The sequence below is a fragment of the Dipodomys ordii genome, unplaced genomic scaffold (assembly GCF_000151885.1).
Source record: "Dipodomys ordii isolate 6190 unplaced genomic scaffold, Dord_2.0 Scaffold6, whole genome shotgun sequence".
NCBI lineage: Eukaryota > Metazoa > Chordata > Mammalia > Rodentia > Heteromyidae > Dipodomys > Dipodomys ordii.
Genome location: NW_012267222.1, coordinates 10,830,924 through 10,858,778, shown reverse-complemented (window position 1 = coordinate 10,858,778; position 27,855 = coordinate 10,830,924). Strand labels below are relative to the sequence as shown.

At 51.6% G+C, this 27,855-nt stretch overlaps 1 protein-coding gene across 3 annotated transcripts; it reads left to right on the top strand.

The window, feature by feature from the left end:
* Positions 1-13,041: 13,041 nt before the first annotated feature.
* Themis2 (thymocyte selection associated family member 2) lies at positions 13,042-27,327 on the top strand. 3 transcript variants are annotated; one of them, XM_013035626.1, is made up of 6 exons: positions 13,042-13,198; positions 17,112-17,252; positions 20,287-20,691; positions 21,534-22,597; positions 25,894-26,023; positions 26,582-27,327. In XM_013035626.1, the coding sequence occupies exons 1-6, from the start codon at positions 13,096-13,098 to the stop codon at positions 26,725-26,727; spliced, it is 1,989 nt and encodes a 662-aa protein (XP_012891080.1). In that variant the 5' UTR covers positions 13,042-13,095; the 3' UTR covers positions 26,728-27,327. The 3 variants fall into 3 exon arrangements, with proteins under 3 accessions (XP_012891080.1, XP_012891073.1, XP_012891087.1); XM_013035619.1 differs by having other exon boundaries at positions 25,891-26,023; XM_013035633.1 differs by lacking the exon at positions 13,042-13,198 and having other exon boundaries at positions 17,180-17,252; positions 20,393-20,691; positions 25,891-26,023.
* The last annotated feature ends 528 nt before the right edge of the window (positions 27,328-27,855 follow it).

Below are 27,855 nucleotides of genomic sequence, written 5' to 3'. Positions count from 1 at the left end.
CAAGTGGTAGAGCGCTCGCCTTGAGCTGAAGAGCTGAGGGACAGCGCCCAGGCCCAGAGTTCAGGCCCCACGACCGCCAAAAAAAAAAAAAAAAGAAAAGTTAAGAAAGGGAAAGGGGCTGGGTATGGGGCTTAGTGGTAGAGTGCTTGCCTAGCATGCATGAAACTGGGTTTGAGTCCTCAGTACCACATAAGCAGAAAAAGCCAGAAGTGGCACTGTGGCTCAAGTAGTAGAGCGCTAGCCTTGAATACAAAGAGGCTCAAGAACAGCACCCAGGTCCTGAATTCAAGCCCCAGGACCAGCAAAAAACAGCAACAACAACATACAAACACATAGTGGGGCCACCAGGCCTGGCCCATGGTGGCAGCTCAGTAAATACTTGTGAAACAAATGGGATGAGTAAGGCAGAGCCAGGACAGGAGCAAACCAGGAAAGTCCTGATCAACCTGGTCCTCAGGAAGGAAAACAACATCCTTGTAGAGATAGGTTCAAGCCCCAGCCCCTGGAATATGTGGGACAAGCACACACTCAGCCTGGTTAAGGCTGGAACTTGAAGGGTAAACAGAGGCTCTCAAGGCACAAGAGTTGGGAGGAATCTTCCAGGCAGGTGAAGTTGTTCGATGCATTGAGGGGAAGAGGATACTTTGAGGTGACTGAAAAAAAGGATGTGGCCGAGCATGAAGCACATTTCTTTTTTTTTTGGTCCAGTCGTGGGGCCTGAACTCTGGGCCTGGGCACTGTCCCTCAGCTCTTAAGCTCAAGGCTAGCACTCTACTACTTGAGCCACAGCGCCACTTCTGGCTTTTTTCTTCTTGCTTATGTGGTGCTGAGGAATCGAAGTCAGGGCCTCATGCATGCAAGGCAAGCGCTCTACCACTGAGCCACCTTCCCAGCCCTCCCTGAGCTTCTTTTACTCAGGGCTAGCACTCTACCACTTGAGCCAAAGCACCACTTCCAGCTTTTTCTGTGTATGTGGTACTGAGGAATCGGACCCAGAGCTTTATGCATGGTAGGCAAGTACTCTACCGCTAAGCCACATTCCCAACCCAATCCTAGCTTCTTAAAAGGCAGAGATCAGGAGGATCATGGTTCAACACTAGCACAGTGAGACGTCCCATCTCAACAAATAAACCAGGTATAGTAACTTACGCCTTTCATACCAACTACGTAGGAGGTGTAACTAGGAGAATGTTGTCTCACTGCTGGCCCAGGCATCAATGGGGGACCCTCTGGCACTTGGGGCCAAATCCAAGGGCCATGGGGAGCCATGGGGTAACATGCCAGAGCTGCATTTTAGGAAGTAAAATGGGGATCAGAGCAAAGGAGGCGAGGCTGCAGATAGGAGATTGGCTCTGCAGTGGTGAGGATGTCAGAGGAGCAGGAAGGTGGGGGAGAGGAGGCCCTGGCCTTGGGACCCCATATCCAGAGGCCCCATTCCCCACAAAGGGAACACAGGGATGAGCAAGGCCTGCGGGAGGGGCTGGGTACAAGGCACTTGGTGTTATAAGACATCAGGGCAGCTGGGCGCCGGTGGCTCATGCCTGTAATCCTACTACTCAGGAGGTTGAGATCTCAGGATCACAGTTCAAAGCCAGCCTGGGCAGGAATGTCCATGAGATTCTTATCTCCAATAAACCACCAGAAAACCGCAAGTGGAGCTGTGGCTCAAATAGTAGAGCTTAAGCTGAAGAGCTCAGGGACAGCGTCCAGGCCCAGAGTTCAAGCCCCAGGTCCAAAAATAAGACATCTGGGCAGCTGTGTACACATCTGGAGCTCAAGGTCAGGCTTGAAGAAAGACACAGAGTGGGCCTAGGGGGAGGGGGCTCCTGAGACTTCAGTCTGGGAAGCCAGGCTGCAGGGCTCAGGGACCAGATGGGTTCAGGGAGGGCTCCTTTCTCTCTCTGCCCTCGGGGATGGATCTGGGGCTGGCTGGTCCCCTGCCGCCTCTCCCTCCCAGCGAGCCCCCTTGTGTCCTGATAGGCAGAGCTAAGGCAAGTGGCTCCCACAGTGGCCCCTCGGGCAGCACAGAGCCTACAGTAAAGATGGCAGCCTGGCCCAGACCTTCAGCCCCTGTTACTGTGGGGAAAGCGCAGGATGAGTGGAAGCAGCCTTGTCCAGAGGGATGAGCACCTTCACCCAGACCCCAACCACCCAGACCCTCCCGCTCCATCTCTCCATCTTTCTTTCCCTCTCCCTCTCTACCTGCCTAGGGGCTGAGCCTCGGTCCCCTTCCTCCTGCCTGGACCCAGGCAGTCCATGACTCCTCCTTCACATCCACCACCTTTTAGGGCAAAGGCCCAACTCCTTTGGGTGCCAGTCCCTCAGGGCATGACTGCAGCTCCTTCTCCTCCCCTTCCCCAGCCCAGGTCCCGGGGGGGGGGGGACACTTCCCACCTCTTCTCTCTCTGAGCAGCCTGAGCCCAGAGCTGCGGCCCTGCACCATGCCACACAGATGCCAGTCAGCCCCGAACTCAGTGGCCCCAGGTGTGGGAGGAGACACTGCAGAGCTGAAGGTTCAGCTGAGAGAAACTCACACCCTCAGGGGAAGCGAGAGCAATGAGCCGAGCTGGGAGTTTCTGTGGATGCTGTGGCTGGAGAAAGGGAACTTTTGCCCAGGGCCTCTTGGCTCCCAGCTGCCCCAGGGGCTGCCCTGAGCCTGCTGGCTCAGTGTCTCCCCAGCTGGGAGACACTGGTCCATAGCTCACCCATCAGGTGTGTGTGGGGGGGGGGAGTTGAGTCCTCTTTTCACCACTCAATGAAGAATTATGAGAGGCTGGGAAGGTGGCTCAGTGGTAGAGCGCTTGCCTTGCATGCATGAGGCCCTGGGTTCAATTCCTCAGCACCACATAGAGGTAGTCATAGTGTCAGGAGTCTGAAGGCAGGCAGAAGAAAGGGCCGGGGCAGGACATCTTCGTAGTCACAGCTGGACACGAGACGGCAGACAGCCAGGGCAGGACATTCGATAGCTAGCTAGCAGCAGGGAAAACTTCCTATTGCAGAGACAATGCATTCTGCATGGAGCACGTAGCAAAGTCAGGACGTCTTATAGCTGCCATATAGCCAGGAACAGAGACAATACATTCTTTTTTTTTCTTGGGTCCAGTCGTGAGGCCTGAACTCTGGTCTGGGCGCTGTCCTTCAGCTCTTCAGCTCAAGGCTAGCCCTCTACCACTTGAGCCATAGCGCCACTCCCGGCTTTTTTCTTTTTGCTTATGTGGTGCTGAGGAATCGAACCCAGGGCCTCATGCTTGCAAGGCAAGCGCTCTACCACTGAGCCACCTTCCCAGCCCCAGAGACAATACATTCTATAGCTGGCATCTTGTGACTCTACACTGGAGCCGGCCTGGGACGGGGAGTAGGCTTCAGGACTTCATTGCTGACACAGCCAGGGTTTGTGGCCTGGCCTGGCTTGTGAATGACCGACGGTGAAGGCTGTCAGCCCCAAACAGGAGTGAATAAGCTTACACTGTCCACCAGCTTCCCCGTCAAAGAGGAGAAGAAGGAAGCGGAGGAGGACAGGAAAGAGGAGAATGTAGATTTCTTGAGGCCAAAGAGCGAGACGTGGGCCAGGGAGATCCGCACTCCATGCTTGCCGTGTTCGTGGGCTCTGACCCAGGCATCGTAGCTGTCCTGGACTCTGGCTGGGTCACTGTCCACCCCGCCCCAAGGGGGGGGCGCCTGCCCCCTGCACACTGCTCCCGGGCTGGCAGGGGTGCGGCTTCCACCAGGACCATTGTCCTCCAGGGTCTTCAGGAGGAGGAAGAGGCATTGTCTCTGCCAGGCCGCCATCTCTCCCGACCTGCCCATCACTCAGGTCTTACCTGGTGCCTGGCTTGGTCCTGCAGTCTTGGGAAGGTCGAGGTGGAGACAGGACAGGTTCTCAGGCTCTGGATGTCCAGGAACGGTCCTTCTACCCTGTGTGTTTTTGTTTTGTTTTTGCCAGTCCTGGGGCTTGAACTCAGGGCCTGGGCACTGTCCCTGAGCCTGAGCTTCTTTTGCTCAAGGCTAACACTCTACCACTTGAGCCACAATGACACTTCCAGCTTTTTCTGTGTATGTGGTACTAAGGAATCGAACCCAGGACTTCATGCATGGCAAGCACTCTACCACTGAGCCACATTCCCAGGCCCCTGTGTGTGTGTGTGTTTGGGGAGAGGATAGCCCCAAGGATCTGGAGGACCCTGTAGGAGCAAGGGAGACCCCCATATTCCAGAATCCTCCACCAACTACTTAACAAAGAGCCAGCCAGCTCTGTCAACCCAAGTGAAAATGAGAGGGGCCTGGAGCGTATCACTCAATGAGAAACAGACAGCAGGAGACATTACAGAGAAATGTAACATACTACCTGAACAGGGGATAGAGTCGGGTAGTATATGAGGGTGTAACAAAGGGTGTACGTGTTCTCCAGAGTCAGGAATGTTAACTTGAGGTGTGCTGCTTACACTGAAACTGTCAGAATGAAAAAGGTTACTCAGCAGGGGCAGTGTGTTGTCTCAGCAGAGGAAATCCCTGAGCGTGGGCAGTTAGAGCAAAGGAGGATGTCTGGTACTGAGCGGAGTGGGTGGCGGCCCAGCGCAGGAGTTTCAGTTTCAGTAGGTTCTTGGTCTTATCTGAGAAAGAATTCAAGGGCGGAGGCCGAGAGGACACACGCAGGGACAGGGGAAGTCAACTCTCACGTGGGGAGAATGACAGTCTCAAGGAGGGGAGTCTAACATCTGAGGATCCAGATTCAAAGCCAGCCCAGACGGACAAATCTGAGGGACTTTTATCTCCAGTGAACCAGCAAAAAGCCAGAATTGGAGATGTGGCTCAAGTGGTAGAGCACCAGTGGGCGAAAAGTGAACTGAGCAACTCAAGGGCAGCGATGGGAGGGAGGGACTGAGAGGAAAAGAGGGAAGAGCTTACATTAAACCAAAGGACAGACATGCAAACAGCACCTGATGTGGAAGAAATAGTTGTATTGTCAAAGCTCAGAATTCACACGCTTTATAGACCATGATAATGACAATGTGCCTTGGTGAAGGTGAAAATGTGTTTGTGACTTTATCACTCCTGCACAATACTGTGATATACATGAGATGTATGCAATCACCTAATCTCAACTGCAAAAAAAGAAAAGAAAAGTGAGAGAAGGGGTGGGTTAGGAGCAACGGGTGACAATGTTATCAGACACTTGGCATTCATATACTGTTTTGCAGAATGGGAACAACGACTTAAAGATAATAAAAGAGGGGCTGGGAAGGTGGCTCAGTGGTAGAGCACTTGCCTTGCATGCCTGAGGCCCTGGGTTCGATTCCTCAGCACCACATAAGCAAAAAGAAAAAAGCCGGAAGTGGCACTGTGGCTCAGGTGGTAGAGCGCTAGCCTTGAGCTGAAGAGCTGAGGGACAGCGCCCAGGCCCAGAGTTCAGGCCCCATGACCGGACCCAAAAAAAAAAAAGATAATAAAAGATTTCAAAAAAAAAAGTGAAGTGAGAGTCTCTTACTCTTTCTCAGGCTGCACAGGAGGCTTTGCCTTCCTGGGAACTGGCTTGTGTGTCACTTACTCCTGTCTGTCAGGCAGGCTGAGCGTTTCGTTTTGCATGTTCTGGTAGGAGCTTCTCATTTTCAATTTCTGTGGACTGTGGGGGCTGCAGACCAGCAAGCCTGCTGTGGATCCTGAGCGGTTCTATTCATGAGCAGGTTAAGTTGTGGGGTTTGTTTTGCTTTGCCTGCTTCAGGTCTTGAACTCCGTGCCTCACACTTGAATTCATCTTTCTTGCTCACGTTGGCACTCTACCCCTTGAGCCACACCTCCAACCTGACTCTTTGTTAGTTAATGGGAAAGGGAATCTCATGGGCTTTTCTGCTCCAGTTGACTTTGGACCTCCATCCTCCACGTCTCAGCCTCTTTTTTTTCTTCTCCAAAAGCACGCCACACAATAATGAGAACAAGAACTTTTATTTTCTGGGAAGATTTTTTTTTTCTTGGTCTGGTCGTGGGGCCTGAACTCTGGGCCTGGGCGCTGTCCCTCAGCTCTTCAGCTCAAGGCTAGCGCTCTACCACTTGAGCCACAGCGCCACTTCTGGCTTTTTTCTTTTTGCTTATGTGGTGCTGAGGAATCGAACCCAGGGCCTCAGGCATGCAAGGCAAGCACTCTACCACTGAGCCAACTTCCCAGCCTTCTGGGAAGATTTGTGTGTGTGTGTGTGTGTGTGTGTTGTTTCATTTTGTTTTGTTTTGTTCTGAGACATGGTCTTTGTTGTTCAAGCTCTCTTGGAACTCCTGGGCTCCAACCCCTTTGCCTCAGCCTCACGGAGCCTGGTAAGGAAGATATTTCTGACCTCAAACTACAGTATTTCAGAAGCCCTGAAAAGCTTCTGATTCCAGGATGGAATTATCTCCCAGAATCCCAGGGAAGAGCAAGATGGAGCCCACCTCACACAGGGATCTGGAATAAGAATGGCAGCAGACTTCCTGAGAATACATGTGCTACTCTGGGGAAATGGAGCCTTGCCTTAGCACAACTTTTTTCTTTTCTTTTCTTTTTTTCTTTTTTTAAAATAAGTTTTTTATTGTGAAAATACTATACAGAGGGGTTACAGTTACATGAGCAAGGTAATGAGCACAGTTCTTACCAAGCATTGTTGTCTCCTCCTTTGTTTTTCCCCTATTCTTTTTTTGTTGTTGTTGTTTGGTCTTAGGGCTTGAATCTGGGCCTGGGCACTGTCCCTGCACTCTTCAGCTCAAGGTGAGCACTCTACCACTTGAGACACAGCACCACTTCCACTTCCACTGGTGGTTACTTGGAGGTAAGAGTCAAACGGACTTTCCTGCCCAGGCTGGCTTTGAAACGTGATCCTCAGATCTCAGCCTCTGGAGTAGCTAGGATTACAGGCGTGAGCCACCAGTGCCCTGCCTTATGTTAAATCTTGTTTGTTTGTTTTTTTGGTCAGTTGTGGGGGCTGAACTCTGGGCCTGGGCACTGTCCCTCAGCTCTTCAGCTCAAGGCTAGCACCCTACCACTTGAGCCACAGCGCCACTTCTGGCTTTTTTCTGCTAATGTGGTGCTGAGGAATGGAACCCAGGGCCTCATGCATGAGAAGCAAGCACTCTACCACTGAGCCACCTTCCCAGCCCCTTAAATCTTGTTCTGAATTAAATATACCATGCTTGTTTTTTTTTTGTTGTTTGTTTTTGTTTTTTGTCAGTCGTGGGGCTTGAACTCTGGGCCTGGGCGCTGTATCTCAGCTCTTCAGTTCAAGGTTAGCATTCTACCACTTGAGCCATAGCACCATTTCCAGTTTTCTCATGGCCTTTCCTGCGTGGGCTGGCTATGAACTGCGATCCTCCGATTTCAGCCTCCTAAGTAGCTAGCATTATAGGTATGAGCCACCAGTACCTGGCCTCTTTTTTTTTTTTTTTTGTCAGTTGTGGAGTTTGAACTCTGGACCTGGGCGCTGTCCCTGAGCTTTTCAGCTCAAGGGGAGAATTCTACCACTTGAGCCACAGCGCCACTTCCGGCTCATGCATGCAAGGCAACCACTCTACCACTGAGCCACCTTCCCAGCCCAGAATCTCAGATTCCTGAGTAGCTAGGAATACAGAGGTGAGCCACCAGCACCTGGCTGAGACTCTACATTTAATTCTTTTGGGTACAAATGAATTACCAGGTATTATATTAATTCTATTTTTTAAATATTACTTTGAGACAGAATCTTCTCATGTAGCTTAGGCTGGCCTTGAACTCATGATCCTGCTGCTTCTCCTGTCCCTCCCTCCCCCCGCCCCCAATATGTGCTGGAATTATAGGTGTGCCCACCACAACTGGCCAAAAGGTAACATTTTACACCAGCAATACATATGACCTAATATCCAAAATATACAAAGAGTTTAAGAGACAAACCCCTCCCAAACTAAAAAATCCAATCACTGAATGGGCAAAGGAGCTAAGTAGAGACTTCTCAGAAGAAGAGGTAAGAATGACAAAGAGGGGCTAGGAAGGTGGCTCAGTGGTAAAGTGCTTGCCTTGCATGCCTGAGGCCCTGGGTTCGATTCCTCAGCACCACATAAACAAAAAGAAAAAAGCCGTAAGTGGTGCTGTGGCTCAGGTGGTAGAGCGCTAGCCTTGAGCTGAAGAGCTGAGGGACAGCACCCAGGCCCAGAGTTCAGGCCCCAGGACTGGACCCAAAAAATAAAAATTAAAAAAAAAAAAAGAATGACAAAGAAACACGTGAGGAAAAGCTGCTCATCCCTGGCCATAAAGGAAATGCAAATCAAAACAACTCTAAGATTCCATCTCACCCCAGTAGATTAATCCAAATTGTGATTTTGAACAACAAACATTGGCAAGGATATGGGGAAAAAGGAAGGAACCCTGCAGCACCGTCGGTGGGAATGTAAATTAGTATAACCACTCTGAAGAGCTGTCTGGAAGTTCCTCAAAAACTTTCCCTATGATCTAGTCTTACCATTCCTGGGCATCTGCTCAGAACAACACAAGTCAGGATACTGTAAAGTCACGAGCACATCTGTGTTCATTGCTGCTCTATACAATACCAAGTTATGGAACAGTACAGATACCCTACAATAGATGAGTGGATAAATAAAATGTAACATACATACATAATGGAATTTTACACATTCATTAGAGAGAATAAGATTCTGTCATTTGCAGGGAAATAGATGAACCTAGAACAAAAGCTAAGTGAGATAAGCCAAGCTCAGGGAGACAAATGGTGCATGTTTACTCTCATTTGTGGAAGTAAGATCGAAAATGTATGAGTCATGAGAAATCACAGACTCTAGGCATTCACACACACAGTGAGGCCAAAGATGATACTTTCTTTTTCTTTACTTGTTTTCTTTTTTTTTTGTTCAGTCATGGGGCTTGATCTCTGGGCCTGGGCACTGTCCCTCAGCTATTCAGCCCAAGGCTAGTGCTTTACCACTTGAGCCACAGCACCACTTCTGGTTTTCTGAGTGGTTTATTGGAGATAAGAATCTCACAGACTTTTCCTGCTCAGGCTGGCTTTGAACCGGGATCCTCAGATCTCAGACTCCTGAATAGCTGAGATTACAGGTGTGAGCCACCAGCGCCCAGCTTCTTTTCTTTTCTTTTTTGTTGGTTATGGGGCTTGAACTCAGGGCCTGGGCTCTGTCCCTGAGCTTTTTTTGCTCAAGCTAGTACTCTACTTTGAGCCACAGCACCACTTCTGGTTTTCTAATGATAAATTGGAGATAAGAATCTCATGTACTTTCGTGCCTGGGCTGGCTTTGAACCATGATCCTCAGATCTCAGCCTCCTGAGTAGCTAGAATTATAGCCCAGCAGGAGGACACTCTTAGGAGGGGAACACAAGGGTGTAATGCCTCTGATCACAGAAAATACTATGTATTGAAACAAATTCCAGCAAATGGAAGCATAGGGATTTTTGTTGTTGCTGCTGCTGTTGGTGGAGATGGTATTGTTGTTTTTGCATTTTGTCCTTTTGTTGATTTTTTTGCCTTGTTTGTTCTTTTATCTTTTGACGGGTCAAAGGGGAGTCGCAGATATGTAGGGAAGAAGGATGAACAACTGCATGGTCCTCAATAGACATTATGTGGAAAATTAACTCTCCAGGTTGTGGCAGGGATGGGAAGGAGAAACTGGGGAAAATGACAAAAGAGTCATACTCATTACCTGACTTAAGAAACAGTAACTTGGGCTGGGAAGGTGGCTCAGTGGTAGAGTGCTTGCCTTGCAGGCATGAAGCCCTGGGTTCGATTCCTTAGCACCATATATGCAGGAAAAGCTGGAAGTGGTATGGTGACTCAAGTGATAGAGTGCTAGTCTTGAGCTGAAGAGCTGAGAGACAGCGCTCAGGCCCAGAGTTCAAGCCCCAGGCCCTACCAAAAAAAAAGAAAAGAAACAGTAACTCATCTAAACAACATCTTCGTAATGACTTTTTTTTTTGGGTGGGGTCAGTTGTAGAGCTTAAACTCAGGGCCTAGGTGCTGTCCCTGAACTCTTTTGATCAACATTAGCACTCTACCACTTGGAGCCACAGCTCCACTTTTGGGTTTTTGGTGCTTAATTGGTGGTAGGAGAGCGGTTTCACAGATTTGCCTGCCCAGGCTGGCGTTGAACCGTGATTCTTAGCTCTCAGCCTCCTGAATAGCTAGGATTACACATGTGAGCCACCAGTGCCCGGCCAATCATAACAATTTTTAAAAATTAAAAAAAAGCATTTTTTTTAAACCTCTGCGACTGAAGCATCAACGCCAGCTGCTTCTCTAAAACTCAGAAATTACTTTTGTGGTATTAGGTGACAAAGACCACACATTTCCCAGCAGCAGACCTCCTTCCTCCTCCGCTGCCTGGCGAGCCGCGTGACACATGCCTTCCTGACACATCTACCATGGCAAGAAGGCTTGTGACTGCCACCCAGTCTTCGGCAGGAAGTTCACGGCTGGCAAAAGCCCTCTGCAGCGGCTGAGCCCTTAGCTTCCATGAAAGGAACTGGCCTCCCATGTGTGAGGCCCTTGGTTTCATGAGCAAAAAGGGAAGAAAATATTTTAAAAGCTCTGCCCTTTTACCAACTTTTCTAGGCCCAAAGTCTCTGATTTCACTTGGGTTAGGGCCCTACCCCTCCCTCAGCCCTGGGAAAAGGTCTGTCCCCTGCCTGGGCCAGCTCTGGCTGGCTCTGCCAATCCCGCATCTGCAGGGTATATGTCTTGAGGCCCTTGGTACTGACCCACCACACAGTCTGCCAATCACCAAGAGGAGAAACCACTAGTACCTAGATAATATTGATATAAACGAAGAATGGAGCTGCACTGCAACAGTGGGAAGGCTGAGGCAGGAGGATCGCCAGTTGGAGGCCAGCCTGGGCTGCAGAGAAATACCTTCTTTTGCTTCTCTCTCTCTCTGTCTCTCTCTCTCTCTTTCTTCTTTGGAGGATAGTTGGTCCGGGGGTTCTTACTGCCCTTCAGCAGGAGATTGAGTAGGGCCTTGTCAAGGGAGACCAGGCCTTATGGCATTGGTGTTGGAATGAGCATGGGTGAAGCCTGGTCACCATTCTGCATGCGCTGGTGCTATGGCTCCTGGCACAGGAGCAAAAGGAGGCAAAAGCTGTTCCACTTAGAGGGATTTGTGCCAGAGTGCGGCAGGAGTGGACGGGTTCCATGTACTAGAATCTCATCCCAGTGAGCGCGCTGCCTGATGAGGCTGCTGTGGCTCTGTGGGTGACATCAACTACATTCCAAATCCCGTGGGTGGAAGCCAGCTGTGGGGTCACGCCTGTAATCACAGCACTCCAACAAAACCCCTTGAGTTGAGAGTGTTGCTGAGGGTGGGGCTCAAGCAGCAGCACACGTGCCCAGCAAGCACGAGTCCCGGAGTTCAAGCCCGTACTGCAAAAGAGAAAGTAGGATTCGAAGCAAGGACAGCCTTGGAAGCAACTCTGGGAGATGAGCTGTACAGAAAGCTGACACCACAGGCTCTAAAAGTCTGAGTCTACACCCCACCCAGATAGTCCCTTCCTCACTGTAGTGAAGACTAGCTAGGGGTGTTTACCTACTCACCGAAGACTCACCTACCTCCCATGCAATCATTTATACTATGTCTAACTTTCCACGGCCCCAAGTGGATTCTGGTTTTATGTCCATTTTACAGATGTAAAAACTGAGGGGCGGGGAAGGTGGCTTCATGGTAGAGTGCTTGCCTAGCAGGCATGAAGCCCTGGGTTTGATTCCTCAGTACCACAGAAAAGGTCAGAAGTGGCATTGTGGTTCAAGTGGTAGGGTGCTAGCCTTGAGCAAAAGAAGCTCAGCGACAGTGCCCAGACCCTGAGTTCAAGCCCAGGACTGGCAATAACAACAACAAAAATCCTGAGGCTCAGAGACAGTAAGCTTCCTACGAACTCCCTGTTGTAAAGTCAGGATTGAAACTACTCTGAATCTAGAGGCTGAACACAGGTTTCCAGAGACTGGGAAGACAGAAGGTCTGGTACCTGCCTGGTCTCTGGCTGTCACTCCATTGTACTCAGATAGAGACGTTAAAAATGTAGCTGGTGTATGTAGCTGAGTTTTTTGTTTGTTTCTTTGTTTATGCCAGTCCTTGGTGTTTGAATTCAAGGCCTGGGCATTGTCTGTGAGCTTTTTTGCTCAAGGCTAGCATTCTACCACTTGAGCCACAGCTCCACTTCTGGCTTGTTGGTGGTTAATTGGAGATAAGAGTCTCACTGACTTTCCTACACAGGCTGGCTTTGAACCACACCATGAGATCGCAGCCTCCTAAGTAGCTAGGTTGACAAGCATGAGACACTGGTGCCACTAGACAGCTGTGTGTGTGTGTGTGTGTGTGTGTGTGTGTGTACTGGGTCTTGAATGCAGGTGCTGGGCACCATTGGTACCTGGCAGTTTCTTTCTCTTGAACAGCTAGTATTACAGAAGAGAGCCACCAGCTCAGGGAAAGATTCTGTTTTCCTCACAAGGGCAACAAGGCTCAGAAAACCAAAGAGAGCTGAGTGCCTGTGGCTCATGCCTGTCTTCCTAGCTACTCAGGAGGCTGAGATCTGAGGATCACTGTTCAAAGCCAGCCAGAGCAGGAAAGTCCTTGAAACTCTTATTTCCAATTTACCACCAGACAACAGTGGCACTGTGGCTCAAAGTGGCAGAGAGCTAGCCTTGAGGGAAAAAGCTCAGGGACAGCTCCCGCCCAGGTCCCATCCCAAGACCAACCAAAAAAGAAAAGAACAGAACAGAACAGAAAAGAAAGAAAACCAAAGTGATTGCTAAGGTCATGTAACAAGCCAACCTGTACTGGAGCAATGGAGAAGCCTTAGGCCATCCTGCGGGGTCTGACATGGTGGTCTGTCTCTTTAGGCGGGATAGAATTCTTAACTAGAGTTGTCTAAAGGCTATTACTAAAGAGAAGGGGCGTGGCCTCGACCAGGTGTGGTCTGGGGGGGCGTGGCCGCAGCTGCTCGCCCGTGCTGCTGCGGGGCCCTGTGGGCGTGGCTCGGGGCGCGGCCTCGGTGGGCGTGGCCTCGGGCTGCCTCTGCCCGGACCGGGGGCTCGGGCTGGCCAAACGCGAGCCGGTCATTCGTTCTGCGCACACCCGGCGGCGGCCACTATGGGCACCCGGGAGCCGGTGGCGCTGCAGGACTTCGTGCGGGACCTGGATCCTGCGTCGCTCCCACGCGTGCTGCGGGTCTGCTCCGGAGTCTACTTCGAGGGTAAGTAAGTGTGCTCGGCTCCCCTAGCCTGGGACACGGAGGCCACGGTCAGCTTCTCCGCGCCCCACATGGCCGAGGGGCCCCTGAGTGGTGTCCGGGTCAGTGAGTTCTGCGGGGAAGGCAGGCGGGACAGAGCTCAGCCCGGGTGGAAGCTCGGTGGGCTTTGTTGGCAGTGGTGGGGATCGAACCCGGGATCTTGAGCGCTTCCGGGCGGAGGCCGTCCTCCCCTGGCTGCGTCCTCCCTCTCCTCCCTACACCGCCCGCCTCGGCTCCTCCCACGGTCCGCCAGCCCACCTCGGTCCGCTGCTGGCCAGTGGGCAGTACTGATCTGATGGTTGCGTTAGCTTAAATGACTCTTCCTCCAGGAAGCCTTCCCTGCCCCTGCTTACCTCCAGCCTCCCTGGGTCAAGCAGGGATGGTTCACAGCAGGGGCTCAGAGGCTCCTTATTGCTGGGTGGGGCTGGCAGGGCAAGGATGGGGGGATTGTACAGTGGAAGGAGGCCAGGGCTGCCCTGTGGGAGGAATCGTTCTTCAGGGAGGAAGTGTGGCTGTGGGTGAGAGAGAGAGGGGGGTGCAGGAGAAAGGGAACTGAGAGACAGAGGAGGAAGGAGGGGTGTTGGCCTTTTCCTGCTTATCCTCCTTCCTGCCACCCAGGCTTCCAGCAGAAGTTTCTGAGGGTAAAGTGGCAGCTAGACCAAGTGGAAGACACAAGGAGGGCCACCCAGGGAGCCACCACTTCCCTGCGCCCCGCCAGGTCCGTTTGGAAGTCCGATGGGTCTGGGTTCAAGTTCTGACTGCCTCTAGGGTTTCCTGAAGGCAGGTACCTGGGATGGGCTTGCTCTCTCTCTGTCAGAGACCAAGACCCTCTGTCCTCCCAGCGTCCCTTGCCTGTCTGTCACAATACCAGAGTTTCCTCATTAGGCCAATCTAGGGTGGTGGGAAGTCCAGAAGTTGGAGTGACATCACTAGGGCAGAACGTGCCAGGGTATGGGTGTGGAGACGGGGACGTGGAGGGGTAGAGGGCCACCCAGTGAGGCGGGCAGGGGACAGGGTGCTCTGGAATGGGAGGCCTCAGGCTTAGGTGCACATTCTGGAGGCCGGCACCATGGCTTGATCCCCTACTTCTGTTACCCAATCACTTTATTTTTTCTTTGTCGTGTTAGGGATTGAATTTAGGGTCTTTTTTAGGCCAGGCACGTGCTCCGGAGTCTACCACTGAGCAGTATCCCCTACCTTTTGCTTTAAATTTTTTTTTTCTTGTCAGTCATGGGGCTGAACACCGTCCCTCAGCTCCTCAGCTCAAGGCGAGCGCTTTACCACTTGAGCCACAGCACCACTTCTGGCTTTTTTGTTTTTGCTTATGTGGTGCTAAGGAATCAAACCCAGGGCCTCATGCATGCAAGGCAAGTGCTCTACCACTGAGCCACCTTCCCAGCCCCTGTTGTTTTATTTTTGTGTCAGTCATGGGGCTTGAACTCTGAGACTGAGCGCTGTCCCTCAACTCTTCAGCTCAAGGTTAGTGCTCTACCACTTGAGCTACAGTACTACTTCTGGCTTTTTCTGTTTATGTAGTACTGAAGAATCAAACCCAGAGCTTCATGCATGCTAGACAAACACTCTACCACTAAGCTACATTCCCAGCCCTGGCAAAGGTTTTGTTGTTGTTGTTCAAGGCTAGTGCTCTGCCACTTGAACTACAACTTCATTTCTAGCCTTGTTGATAACTAATTGGAGGTAAGAGTCTCACAGGCTTTCTTGCCCAGGCTGGCTTCAAACCATATGGTCCATATAACTCAGCTGCCTGAGTAGCTAGGATTACAGGCGTGAGCCACCAGGGCCTGGCCTTACACCTAACTGAACTCTCTGAGGCTGTATCATTTTTAGGAAAGAAAAAATGCAAAGTAGCATTTTCAAGAAACAGAAACTGTTCCAGAGCAGTCACAAGGCATAAAGTCAAGGATGCGTGACGGCACTTGGCCCAGGGGCCCAGGATATAAAGTTCCACACACACACACACATATATATACATATATAATTTGCATATATTGCAGCCCAGCCTCCTCCAAGCCTAGGATACACCCAGCCCAGTAACTCCCGTCTCTGCCTCCTGAATGGAATGGAACAGCCCCACACAGCCTCCCAGGCCTCGAGTGCATGTAGCGCTCAACTCCATCATACAGCTGGGAAATCAGCTTTCTCTGTGTGTGTGTGTGTGTGTGTGTGTGTGTGTGTGTATGTTTATAGATATATATATATATATATACGAATATATATATGTATGTATGTATGTATATACACACATATAGGGGCTGGCAAGGTGGCTCAGTGGTAGAGTGCTTGCCTTGCATGCATGAGGCCCTGGGTTCCATTCCTCAGCACCACATGAGCAGGGGGAAAATAAAGCCGGAAGTGGCGTTGTGGCTCAAGTGGTAGAGCGCTAGCCTTGAGCTGAAAAGCTGAGGGACAGCACCCAGGCCCAGAGTTCAGGCCCCATGACCGGACCCCCCCCCAAAAAAAATTACACACATATATATATATGTCATCCCCTCCACAGGTCCACATCCTGACCTTGTTGATAAAACTGTGCTTTATAAGCTGGGCATTAGTGTCTCAAGCTTGTAATCCTAGCTACTCAGAAGGCTGAGACCTGAGGATTATAGTTTGAAGCCAACTCAGAAAGAAAAATCCATGAAACTCTTTTTTTTTTTTTTTGGTTGGTCATGGGGCCTGAACTCTGGGCCTGGGCACTGTCCCTCAGCTCTTCAGCTCAAGGCTAGTGCTCTACCACTTGAGCCACAGTGCCACTTCCAGCTTTTTCTGCTTATGTGGTGCTGAGGAATTGAACCCAGGGCCTCATGCATGCAAGGCAAACACTACCACGGAGCCACCTTCCCAGCCCCAAAGTCCATGAAACTTTTATTTCCAATTTACCACCAAGAAGCCAGAATTGGTATTGTGGCTCAAGTGGTAGAGCACCAGCCTTGAGCAGAAAAAGCTAAGGAGCAGCTCCTAGGCCTGAGTTCAAATCCCAGCACCAGTAGCTTTATGAGCCTGTGTGCATTCTCCTGGGCTCAGAGGAGGTTTCCATCAGTGTCTCAGGGTTGGTAGGAGAAGCCCTACTGAGACTCTTCCTGGGGTGGGGTCAGGTGACCCAAGGACCCAAGGTCCTCCATCATGTGCCCCCTCTGTGGTGAATGATCTTTTTTTTTTTCCCTTGCCAGTCCTGGGACTTGAACTCTGGGCATGGGCGCTGTCCCTGAGCTTCTTTTGCTCAAGGCTAGCACTCTACAATTGAGCCACAGTGCCACTTCGGCTTTTTCTGTATATGTGGTACTGAGAAATGGAACCCAGGGCTTCATGCATGCTAGGCAAGCACTCTACCACTCAGCCACCCTCCCAGCCCTGGTGAGCAATCTTTCCTGTGTACCTTCCATGTTCTGCGAGCAGCTTCAGCTCTTTGAGTGAGGACAGTGGCTGCTGAGCTTGGGGTGGTGCCCAGAAACACCGGACCTCCCCCTGCTGGGACCCTCTTTTCCCTCCTGCGCTTCCTTGTAAAGCAGCACAACGCAAGGAGTGTGGAGGGCCTGGTACCCGCTGGGCCTGTGTGGCCAGCAGGGAGCCACTGACCCTCTCTGAGCCCTGTGATGGAGGAGTTGAGCCGTGCCACGCACGCAGCCCTGGGTGGCTGAGTGGGGCTTTGAGTTCCATTCAGGAGGCAGAGATGGGAGAGAGGCAGAGAAAGGAATGGAAGCGGCAGATGAATTGAGTCCCAGGCTCCCAAGAGGCCCTACAGGCAGGGCACTGGGCAGGAAGACAGCGTGCACCAAGCTGTGAGCAAGCGGAGCTTGTGGGAAGCAGAGCACTTAGCGCTTGGCCCTTGCCAAAAGGAGAAACTGCGTCCATGTCTCTATAGGCTCCATCTACGAGATCTCGGGAAGCGAATGCTGCCTGTCCACGGGGGACCTGATCAAGGTTACCCAGGTTTGCCTCCAGAAGGTGATCTGTGAGAACCCGGCCACGGGTCAGACCATGGAACTCGATCCCACCTTTCCAGGTAAGGTGGACATCTGTACCCCCCATGGGCCCAGTACCCTGCAGGCCACCCTGGGGTGGCCTCTCCAGCACCAGCATCTACCCCTGCTCACAGGCATCACCCATACTGCTCTGTAGCCTCCAGGTTGGGGATGTCTTTAGAGTGGTCCAATGACAGCCTGAGCCTGTAAGACCACGCCCTCCCCCGTCATCTTCAGCCACGCCAGCCTCTGCTCCAGCAGTTGGTCCAGGTGCCAGGCTCTGTGGTTGCTCACGTGGTCATTCATCAAACACCAGTCTGCACCCGTGTGTCCTAAGAGGCGCTGTGGAGCTCATGATGAGCCAGCAGCTTCTGGAGTAGCAGCGAGAGGAGGGCAAAGGCCCAAGTAGTGTCTGCTTTAGGCTCTGGGTGGAGTAACCTGATCATCAGGTCGGGAAGACTTCCAGGAGGCGGCAGCTTCTAAGCAGGAGGAAAAGACCTCAGTTCCAGGGAATGGTATGTGGGAATCTAGTGTAAATGAAACCTTGTTGGGCACAGTGGGTCACACCTGTAGTCCTACCTACTCAGGAGGCTGAGGTCCAGAGGATTTGCAGTTTGAGGCCAGACTGGGCAGAAAAGTCCATGAGACTTCATCTGCAAAATAAATAGGAAAAAGCTTAGTGGAGACATGGCTCAGGTGGTACAGTGCCAGCCCAGTGAACAAGCATGCTGAACAGGCAGGAGGTCTGAGTTCAAAACACTGATACCAGCAGAGGGGGTGGGGGTGTAGAGGGAGAAGGGAGAAGAAAGAAGGAGGAAGAGGAGGAGAAGGAAGGTAAAGAGGGTCTGGGAAGGTGGCTCAGTGGTAGAGTGCTTGTCTCGCATGCATGAGGCCCTGGGTTTGATTCCTCAGTGCCACATAAGCAGAAAAAGCTGGAAGTGGTGCTGTGGCTCAAGTGGTAGAGTGCTAGCCTTGAGCTGAAGAGCTGAGGGACAGCACCCAGACCCAGAGTTCAAGAACCACAACTGACCCAAAAAAGAAAAGAAATGAAAGGTAAAGAGGAAACTCAAGGAGCTCATGATCACAAGAGGTGTGTGTGGCTGGGCTTGGAAGCTGGTAGGCTGGCTGGGAACCCCAGCTCTCCCGGGAGCTAGCTGTGGCTCCGCTTCCTCCTCTGTAACAGGCATGGGTTCTGATGGAGGCATTCAAGGAGTTGATATGCATAAGGAACACAGGACCTGCAGCGCAGGCGTGCTGGTGCGTGGGTGTGGCTTCCAGGTGAGGGACAGTTGGTGGAGGCCCAACGTGCACTGATGGTATACACTCTTTTAAGGAGCCAGTGAGGTTTGGAAATTTATGAGGTATTTTACTTTATTTATTCATTTGTTTGTTTTTATGCCAATACTGGGGTTTGAACTCAGAGCTTTTTTTTTATTTTGGTCGGTCGTGGGGCTTGAACTCTGAGCCTGGGCTCTTCAGCTCAAGGCAAGCGCTCTACCACTTGAGCTACAGCACCACTTCTGAACTCAGAGCTTTAATCCTCTTCTACCTCCTATGTAGGTGGGATTACATACATTCTCCACCATGCTTGGCTAATTTGTTGACATAGGGGAAATCTCACTTACTTCCTCTCCAGGCTGGTCTTGAATCATGATCTTTTTTTTTTGGTCCAGTCGTGGGGCTTGAACTCTGGGCCTGGGCGCTGTCCCTCAGCTCTTCAGCTCAAGGCTAGCGCTCTATCACTTGAGCCACAGCGCCACTTCGGACTTTTTTCTTTTTGCTTATGTGGTGCTGGGGAATCGAACCCAGGGCCTCAGGCATGCAAGGCAAGGGCTCTACCACTGAGCCACCTTCCCAGCCCCAATGAATCATGATCTTTCTGATCTCTGCCTCCCAAGTATCTGGAATTATAGATGTATACAACCACACCTGCGTCATGGACATACTTGAAGAATTCAGCACTGTGATTTTCAGTTTTTACTGGGAATGTTGGGTGGAGATGAAGCCCAGGGCTTCTCACATGATAGGAGGAAGATCTCTCACTGAGCTACACCCCCAGAGCCCTAGACCAGGACTTTCATTTTTCTTTTTTTTCCAGTCCTGGGGCTTGAACTCTGGGTCTAGGTGCTACCATTTGCGCCACAGTGCTATTTTTGGTTTTCTACTGGTTCATTGGAGAAAAGAGTCTCACAGATTTTCCTGCCTAGGTTGGCTTTGAATCATGAATCTCAGACATCAGACTCCTGAGTAACTAGGATTATAGGCATGAACCACTGGCACCTAACTGTAGAGCAGAACTTTTGTAGAAGGCCCCTTTGGCCAGATTTTGTGATCTTCCCCTGAAACATTTGGGGTTATGGGGTTTAGGAAGGAAACTATCACTTCTGGAAGTGGGGTGCTCAGTCCGATGGCAGAAAAATGGCCAATGGCCTGACAAGAGAACAGTAGGGAAGTGTTGGCCGACAAGGTAAGGGGCAGAGGGGTAACTAGTAGCTCCTGGGGCCCTAGTATGCAGAGAAGAACCATGGCACTACCTCGGTGGGTGTGGCAGGAGATTTTTAAATTTGTCACTGGGGCTTGTACTTGGGGTCTTTAGCGCTCACTCAGCTTTTCCTTTCACGGCTGGCACTCTACCACTTGAGCCACAGCTCCATTTCTGGCTTTTTGCTGGTTATTTGGAGATAAGAATCTCTTGGAATTGTATACCTGTGCTGGCTTCAAACTTCAATCCTCAGACTTCAGCCTCCTGAGTGGCAAGGATTACAGGCACGAGCCCTAACTGGCAGCAGTCGATGTTGGGCGTGGGAGAGTGGAGTTGTAGGAGAGATGACAAGCAGGCAGAATTAGAGGCAGATAGGATTAGGAAGTAGGACAGTATGGAGGTCACCCATGTGTCTGTGGGGACATGTCCCTTGTCCCCGTGTCCCTCAATCCCATCCCTTCATGCACTCTGTGCCCCCATCTCTCAGCCCTGAAGCATGTGGAGGGTTGGGGGGTTCTGGCTGGGTTTTCTGCAGAGCCGGGCAGCAAAGGCCTGGCCGGCCCTCACTCTGCCACCTTCCACTTACCTCCCAGGCCACTTCAGCCCTGTCATCAGCCGCAGGAGCTACGAGACCTTGGAGGAGATGGTCCCGCGTTGGAGCCCCTCGCAGCTGCCCATTTACTTCATGTCACCCTACAGCATGGTCACAAAGGCCGAGGTGGTGTTTGAGGAACAGCTCTTCACGCTGGAGGCCGTGGAGGTGCACCTCGGGACTCCCTACGCGCGCTGTATCCACAAATGGGGACCCCAGCAGGTTGTCCTGCATCTGCCTCTGTCCCAGAAAGGGCCTTTCTGGAAATTAGAGTCTGGAGCCCCCCAAACCCTGCCCCAGATCCTGCAGGACCCGGCTCTGAAGGACAGCATGCTGATCTGCCCCAACCTACCCTGGCCCTCCTTGACCCTGAAACCTCAGTATGAAGTTCAGGCCATCATGCATAGTGAGTTGCCTGGGCAGGTGTGGGGGGGTGGGCACAGGATGGGGACCCCTGGGAGCTGCTCTGATGGAAGACATCTCCCCTTCTGGGCATAGTTTTGGGGGTCGTATGCAATGGAACAGAATCTAGCTGCCTAGTCCAGTGGGATTTTGGTGTGGAAGGAGAGGAAAGAGAATGAACATGAGCAAGGTTAACCTGTTTGACAGAAGTAGCAAAGAGCCAGGCACCTGTAATCCTAGCTATTCAGGAGGCCGAAATCTGAGGATCATAGTTCAAAGCCAGCCTGGACAGAAAAGTCTATGAAACTCATCTCCAATTAACCCCAAAAAGCCAGACGCAAAGCTGTGGCTTAAGTGGTAGACCACTAACCTTGAGCAAAAAAGCTCAGGAAGTGCCCAGGCCTGGAGATCAAAGGTTGGGGCTGGGAATATAGTTTAATGGTAGAATGCTTGCCTAGCATGCTTGAAGCTCTGGGTTCAATTCCTCATTGCCACAGAAACAGAAAAAAACTGGAAGTGGTGTTGTGGCTCAAGTGGTAGAGCACTAGCCTTGAGCACAGAGAGGCTCAGGGACAGAGCCTGGGCCCTGAGTTCAAGCCCCAGGCCTGGAAGAAAGAGAAAGAGAGAGAGCGAGAGAGAGAGAGAGAGAGAGAGAGAGAGGAAGGAAGGAAGGAAGGAAGGAAGGAAGGAAGGAAGGAAGGAAGGAAGGAAGGATGGAAGATTGGTAGGAAAGAACAGATGGAAACAGGAAGCAGGCCAGCAGGCTGCTCTCTGCTCTCTAGCTGGGGTGAGGGTGTACAGTGGGGTGGCACAGGCCGCACCCCTACACTGACTTTGCTCTCACAGTGCGCAGGACCATCGTCAGGATCCCGTCCACCCTGGAGGTGGATGTGGAAGACATCACGGCCTCCTCCCAGCACATCCACTTCATCAAACCCATGCTGCTCAGCGAGGCCCTGGCCCAGGGCGGCCCCTTCCCCCTGCTCACCGAGATCCTGGAGGTTCCCGAGGGCCCCCCCCTCTTCCTCAGCCCGTGGGTGGGCTCCTTGAGGAAAGGCCAGAGGCTGTGCATCTACGGTCCATCCTCAGCACCCTGGCGGCTCCTGGCCTCCAGCAAGGGCCGGAAGGTGCCCAGACACTTCATGGTATCGGCGGCCTATCAGGGCAAGCTGCGGCGGCGGCCCAGAGAGTTCCCCACGGCCTACGACCTCCTGGGTGCTTTCCAGCCAGGCCGGCCTCTCCGGGTGGTGGCTACAAGAGACTGTGAGGGCGCAGAGGAGAACGCTGAAATTGCCTCCCTGGCTGTGGGTGACCGGCTGGAAGTGTTGGGGTCCGTCCAGATGCTTGGGGAGCAGGGCCAGGACGTGGACATGTTGATGTGCCAGCGGCTGAGCGAGCAGGCTGCGGAGGACGAGGCGGGCACAGATGAAGAGGTGGAGGAGGATCAGGAGCAGATTCTGCTGCCGCTCTTCCTCCCTGGGGGCTTCGTGGAGGAGCTGAATGATGGCCGGCGCTACAGCCTCGCCGACCTCATGGCCCAGTTCTCGCTGCCCTGTGAGGTCAAGGTGGTAGCCAAGGACCCCAGGCAAACGGATGACCCTCTGGTCTCCTTCGGGGCCCTGCGGCTGGAGGAGAAGATCACAGAGTCCTTCATGATGGTAGGGCTGGACGCGCAGCCGGGCCTGTGCTTTGAGATCCCTCCACAGTGGCTGGACCTGACTGTGGTGGAGGCCGAGGGGCAGCCCGGCCAGCCGGCTGAGCCTCTGCTCGTGGAAGAGCTGACGGACGCCTTCTACTACAGCCTTCGCAAGTTACCAGCTAGTAAGAGCCAAGCCCCACCGCCCAGGCCCCCCAAAAGACAGAGCCTCTGCGAGCAGAAAAAAACAAGCAGCAAAGAGAGTATGGTAAAGGTAAGGTGTGGGGCCCTGCATGGCTCTGTGTGCGTGCGTGTGTGATGGGGCTTGAACTCAGGGCTTCACAGTCTCACTGGCTTTTTCTTTTCTTTGTTGTTGGTCCTGGGGCTTGAACTCAGGGCCCAGGCACTCTCCCTGAGCCTCTTGGTACTAAGGTTGGGTGGGCTGTGGATGTGCTGGAGAGAATGACAGCTGAAGCTGGGCACCGATGGCGCACACTTGTAATCCTAGCTACTCAGGAGGCTGAGATCTGAGGATCACAGTTCAAACCCAGCCCAGGCAGGGAAGTCTGTGAGACTCTTATCTCCAATAAACCACCAGAAAACCAGAAGTGGCGCTGTGGCCCAAGTGGTAGAGCACTAGCCTTGAACAGCTGAAGAGCGCAGGGACAGCGCCCAGGCCGAGTTCAAGACCCACGATTGATTAAAAAAAAAAGAGAGAGAGAGAATGATGGCTGAGACCCGAGACTTACCCCATGGCCCGGTTCATAGGTAGGAGGCTGAATGTGAGCATGAGTAATCCTGCTTTTCCCTCTGCCATCCTGCAGTCACTCCTGAGCTGTCTCATTATTTGTCACCTAAACTCAGTCTCTGGTTAATGCCCCCCACCCCCTTCCTGGACAGCTGCCAAAATGGCTTCGAAGCCAGGCCGGGGCAGGAGTCCCGGTTTACATTTGTTATGGGGTAGCTTGGATAAGGCCATCCACTCTGCAGACTTGGGTTTGGTGCTTCCTATTGGGCGCTGACTACAAGACCGGCCCCTCAGCCACTATGCCACCTACTGGAGAGCACCACATACTCCTGCAGCTAAAAACACAGGCATCAGCGGGGGCTGGTGACCGGCTCATGTTACTTGCTACACAAGAGACTGAAATCTGAGGATCAAGGTTCAAAGCCAGTCTACACAGACAAATCCAGGAGTCTCTGATCTCCAATTAACCAGCAAAAAGCCAGAAGTAGAGCTGTGCTAGCCTTGAGCAAAAAAAACCCTCAGGCAACTCTTAGTCCCTGAGTTCAAGCCCCAAGACTGGCACAAAACAACAAAAACTAGGTACCGGGGGCTGGGAATGTGGCTCAGTAGTAGAGTGCTTGCCTAAAATGAATGAAGCCCTGGGTTCAATTCCTCAGTACCACATACACAGAAAAAGCCAGAAGTGGTGGCTCATGTGGTAGAGTGCTAGCCTTGAGCAAAAAAAGCTCAGGGATAGTGCCCAGGCCCTGAGTTCAAGCCCCAGGACTGGCAAAACCAAAACCAAAACCAAAAAAACAAAACAAACCAAACAAAACATACACACAAAAAACTTAGGTACCCAGTGGTAGAGTGCTAACCTTGAGCCAAAAGACTCAGGGAGAGTGCCCTGGCCAAGTTCAAGCCCCACAACTAACAACAAAAAGGCATCCACAAGGAGTTTGGCTGAGTTACACAGGTACATGGCAGGGCTGGAACCCGACTTTGCGAAGCGTAGCAAGCATACTTTTGGGGAGCAGGGAGACTTGCGTTTAGTGATATGCAGGTAGTGGAATGGTAGAGTCTTGAGCGCCTGAGTTCTCAGGGAGCTCCTGTGGGGGGGGGAGGGGGCATACACAGGCCAGGGAGGCACTGGAAAGCACAGCACAGGATTTGGGAGTCCTCAGTCCCAGCCTGGACTTCAGGCTAGTAACTTTGGGCCCAGTCACTGCTGTTACCCTTGGGTGGTGCCTGGTCCTTCACATCCCCTGCTGTTACCAGAGGTGGTACCGAGTTCCCTAGAGCACAGAAAGGCCTTTGGCCTCACAGGTCATAGTTGTAGTTCTAGGACCAAACTTGGCTCAGCTGATCCTCCCTCCATGGCGGAGTAGACTAGTAAATTAGAATTTGGGGGGGGGGGGAACTGGGGCATGTAGGATTCCATGAGCAGACACACATAGCACGTGGCGGGAGTTGAATAGAAGTCCTCTTCCTTCTGGCATTCCTTTCTGAGGCTTTGTGACTTGCATGTGTGTGTGTATATGAGAGAGGAGGGAGGGAGAGGAAGAGGGAGAAAGAATGTGTGTGTGTATACTGATCCTGGGGCTTGAAACTCAACCTGAGTCCTGTGCCTGAGCTTGTTTTCTCAAGGCTAGTGCTCTACCACTTGAGCCAGTGCCACTTCTGGCTTTTTGGTAATCTATTGGAGATAAGAATCTCACAGACTTTGCTGCCCGGGCTGGCTTCAACCCTCAGATCTCAGCCTTCTGAGTAGCTAGGACTACAAGCATGAACCACAGGTGCCTGGTTGTGATTTTTTTTTTTTTTTTTGCAATGCTAGGATTTGAAATCCGGGTAGGCAGGTGCTCTACCATCTGAGCCATAGTACTAGCCTTTTGCTTTATTTTTCGAATAAGGTCTTATGATCCTTTTTATGCCTCCCAAGTAGTTGGTATCACATTCCACCACATCCAGCTGTTGGCTGGGATGGGGAGGGGGGTCTCACTCTTGTCTAGGCTGGCTGCACTACAGCTCCTATCTCTACTTCTCAATAGTTGGGATTACAGTGTAAGCCACAGCACCCAGCCTGTGACTGCTTTTTTTGCTTGTGCTGGTACTTGAACTCAGAGCCTGGGCACAGTCCCTTAGCTTTTTTTTTTTTTTTTTTGTCGGTCGGGGGGCTTGAACTCTGGGCCTGGGTGCTGTCCCTCAGCTCTTCAGCTCAAGGCGAGCGCTCTACCACTTGAGCTACAGCGCCACTTCCGGTTTTCTGTGGTTTTTATTGGAGATAGGAGTCTCACAGTCTCTCCTGCCCGGGCTGGCTTTGAACCGTGATCCTCAGATCTCAGCCTCCTGAGTAGCTAGGATTACAGGCGTGAGCCACCAGCGCCCGGCTTCCCTTAGCTTTTTTGTTCAAGGCTGGTACTCTACCACTTGAGCCACAGTTCTACTTCAGCCTTTTTGCTGGCTAACTGAAGGTAAGTCTCATGGACTTGTGTCCAGGCTGGCTTCCAACTGTAACTTAGATCTCAGCTCCTGGATAGCTAGGACTACAGGCATGAGCTTCTGTGACTACTTTCTTGATTTATCCCTTCATCCCACCCCCTATCCTTAGCATGACCAGGACACTGGCTGTAGCCATTAACCCTATATTCACCCCCACCCACCCCCGACTCTATTCCTCTGCAAGATACTTTACATGCTTGTAGTAAAAGTACTCAGGATCCTGAAAAACATACGCACAGGGAAGTGAGAAATTATATTTCATAGCTTCTGTGGCCTTGACTTGGGACTTGGGTGATTCCTGTTTTTCTTCCCAACCTTCTCAAATCTTGGAAAACCAGCAGACTCCTGCACTGTGCAGACTCAAGGCAAACACCATGCCAGACACTTCCAAGGACAAATCAAGTTTATATAGCAAGATTGATACCTTGGTCTCCAAGAGCCTCAATCCCAAGGTCTTGCCACAGGACAGAGGTAAGTGTCCCTTCAATGTAGCTTTGTTCTCTTCCCACCCTGCCCCTCTGATGCTCTTTGCCTCCGATGGCCCTGCATACCAGACCCTTTGAGTTGTTGGACAAGCCTCTGTAGGGGTGGGTCAGGGGAAAGACCCTAGGTCTGTGCTTAGGGGCTCCAGAGCCCTGTGTGGACCAAGTTCAGTCCCAGCACACTCTCCTGCCCATACCACATGACAATTAAATGGCTGGGAGTTGAGAGAAAAAATTGTGGTTTCTGGGGGAGGGGGGAGGCTGGGAAGTGATGTGAAGGGTAAACAAAGGAGGAGGCTGCAATGCTTGGTAAGAAATATACGCATTATCCTGCCCATGCAATTGTAACCCCTCTGTACAGTATGTTCACAAATAAGATAAAATTAAATTAAAAAAAAAAAAACAAAAAAAATTGTGGTTTCTGCATTGGCAAAGGCCTTAGAGCACCTAGGTTACCCACTTCCCCACACAGGCGAGGAAACCACAAAAGGGAAGGAATTTGCTCAACACCCAAGAGGCTCACCACCCCTGATGTTTTTTTCTTCAGGGAAAAGGATGAAACCTAAGGCCTCCAGCATGCCACGCAAGCACTGTACTTCTGAGCGAGAGCCCACGCCCAACCAGGACCCTTTTCTAGATGTGGATGCCCACGACTATGAAGAATTAGTTGAGAACTTTCAGAAAACCATCTAGGTGCCAGAGAAGCCATGCCTCTCAGCTGCTGCTCTAAACACCTGGGGTAGAGTCACCCAGAAATCAGAGTGAGATTGCAACAGAAATGGATACTGCTCCAGCTTCCTTCAGACTCTAGGGTCCTGCCCTTGGAGGCTGGTTTGTTTGAACCCTGCATGTCACCCTTTACTCCCTGAGCTTCAGACCTTTGGTATCCAGAACAAGCCCCACGAGCTGTTACTTCACTGGATGAAGAGTCTGAGGCCAATGGAGCTGGCTCAATGCTCATCACACAGCCCTGTCACCCCTGGCCTTAAATCCTGCTTCATCCCAGGCTCTGTATGGGAGACCAGGACTGTTTCTTCATTTTAGGAACCTCTAGCACAGAAATGGGGCTTGCATAAATAATGGTGGCTATTTGGCTTCAAGAGCAGAGTCTCTGGGGTTTAGGTCTCAAAAGCTAATGTTGGAGCTCAAGGAGCCAGTTTATCCTTAGCAAGGCCCAAAGCAGCAGGAAACTGGCAGGTTGTCAGATGGTGCTAAGATATCATTAAAATTGTAAATGATTATCCAAGATTATTTCATTGTAAAGCCACAGAATAAAAATGACATTTGAGCTTCTGTATGAGTATCATTTAGTTTTGCCTGTGTGCTAGAACCATCCGAGAGGCTTTGGGACAGTGTGCCTATACCCTGAGTTCAAGCCCCAGGACTGGTTAAAAAAAAAAACAAACAAAACAGGGGCCAGGAAGGTGGCTCAGTGGTAAAGTGCTTGCCTTGCATGCATGAGGCCCTGGGTTCGATTCCTCAGCACCACATAAGCAGAAAAAGCTGGAAGTGATGCTGTGGTTTAAGTGGTAGAGCACTAGCCTTGAGCTGAAGAGCTGAGGGACAGCACCCAGGCACAGAGTTCAGGCCCACGACCACCACCAGCAACAACAAAACAAGCTCCAGGACTGGCAAAGAAAGTCTCACCTAAGCTGGGAGCCGGTGGCTTATGCTCATAATCCTAGCTACTCAGGAGACTGAGATTTGAGGATCAAGGTTCAAAGCCAGCGTGGGCAGGAAAGCCTGTGAGACTCTTATCTCCAGTTAACCACCAGAAAACTGGAAGTGGCGCTGCAGCTCAAGTAGGGCCCAGGCCCAGAG

What these genes read in the sequence shown, in the direction of transcription:
- Themis2 (XM_013035619.1), top strand. Translation starts at nt 13,096, where the DNA reads ATGGGCACCCGGGAGCCGGTGGCGCTGCAGGACTTCGTGCGGGACCTG. An exon ending in AGTTCAGGCCATCATGCATA is followed by an intron (nt 20,692 to 21,533) that starts GTGAGTTGCCTG and finishes TTGCTCTCACAG; the next exon opens with TGCGCAGGACCATCGTCAGG. An exon ending in GGTCTTGCCACAGGACAGAG is followed by an intron (nt 26,024 to 26,581) that starts GTAAGTGTCCCT and finishes TTTTTTCTTCAG; the next exon opens with GGAAAAGGATGAAACCTAAG.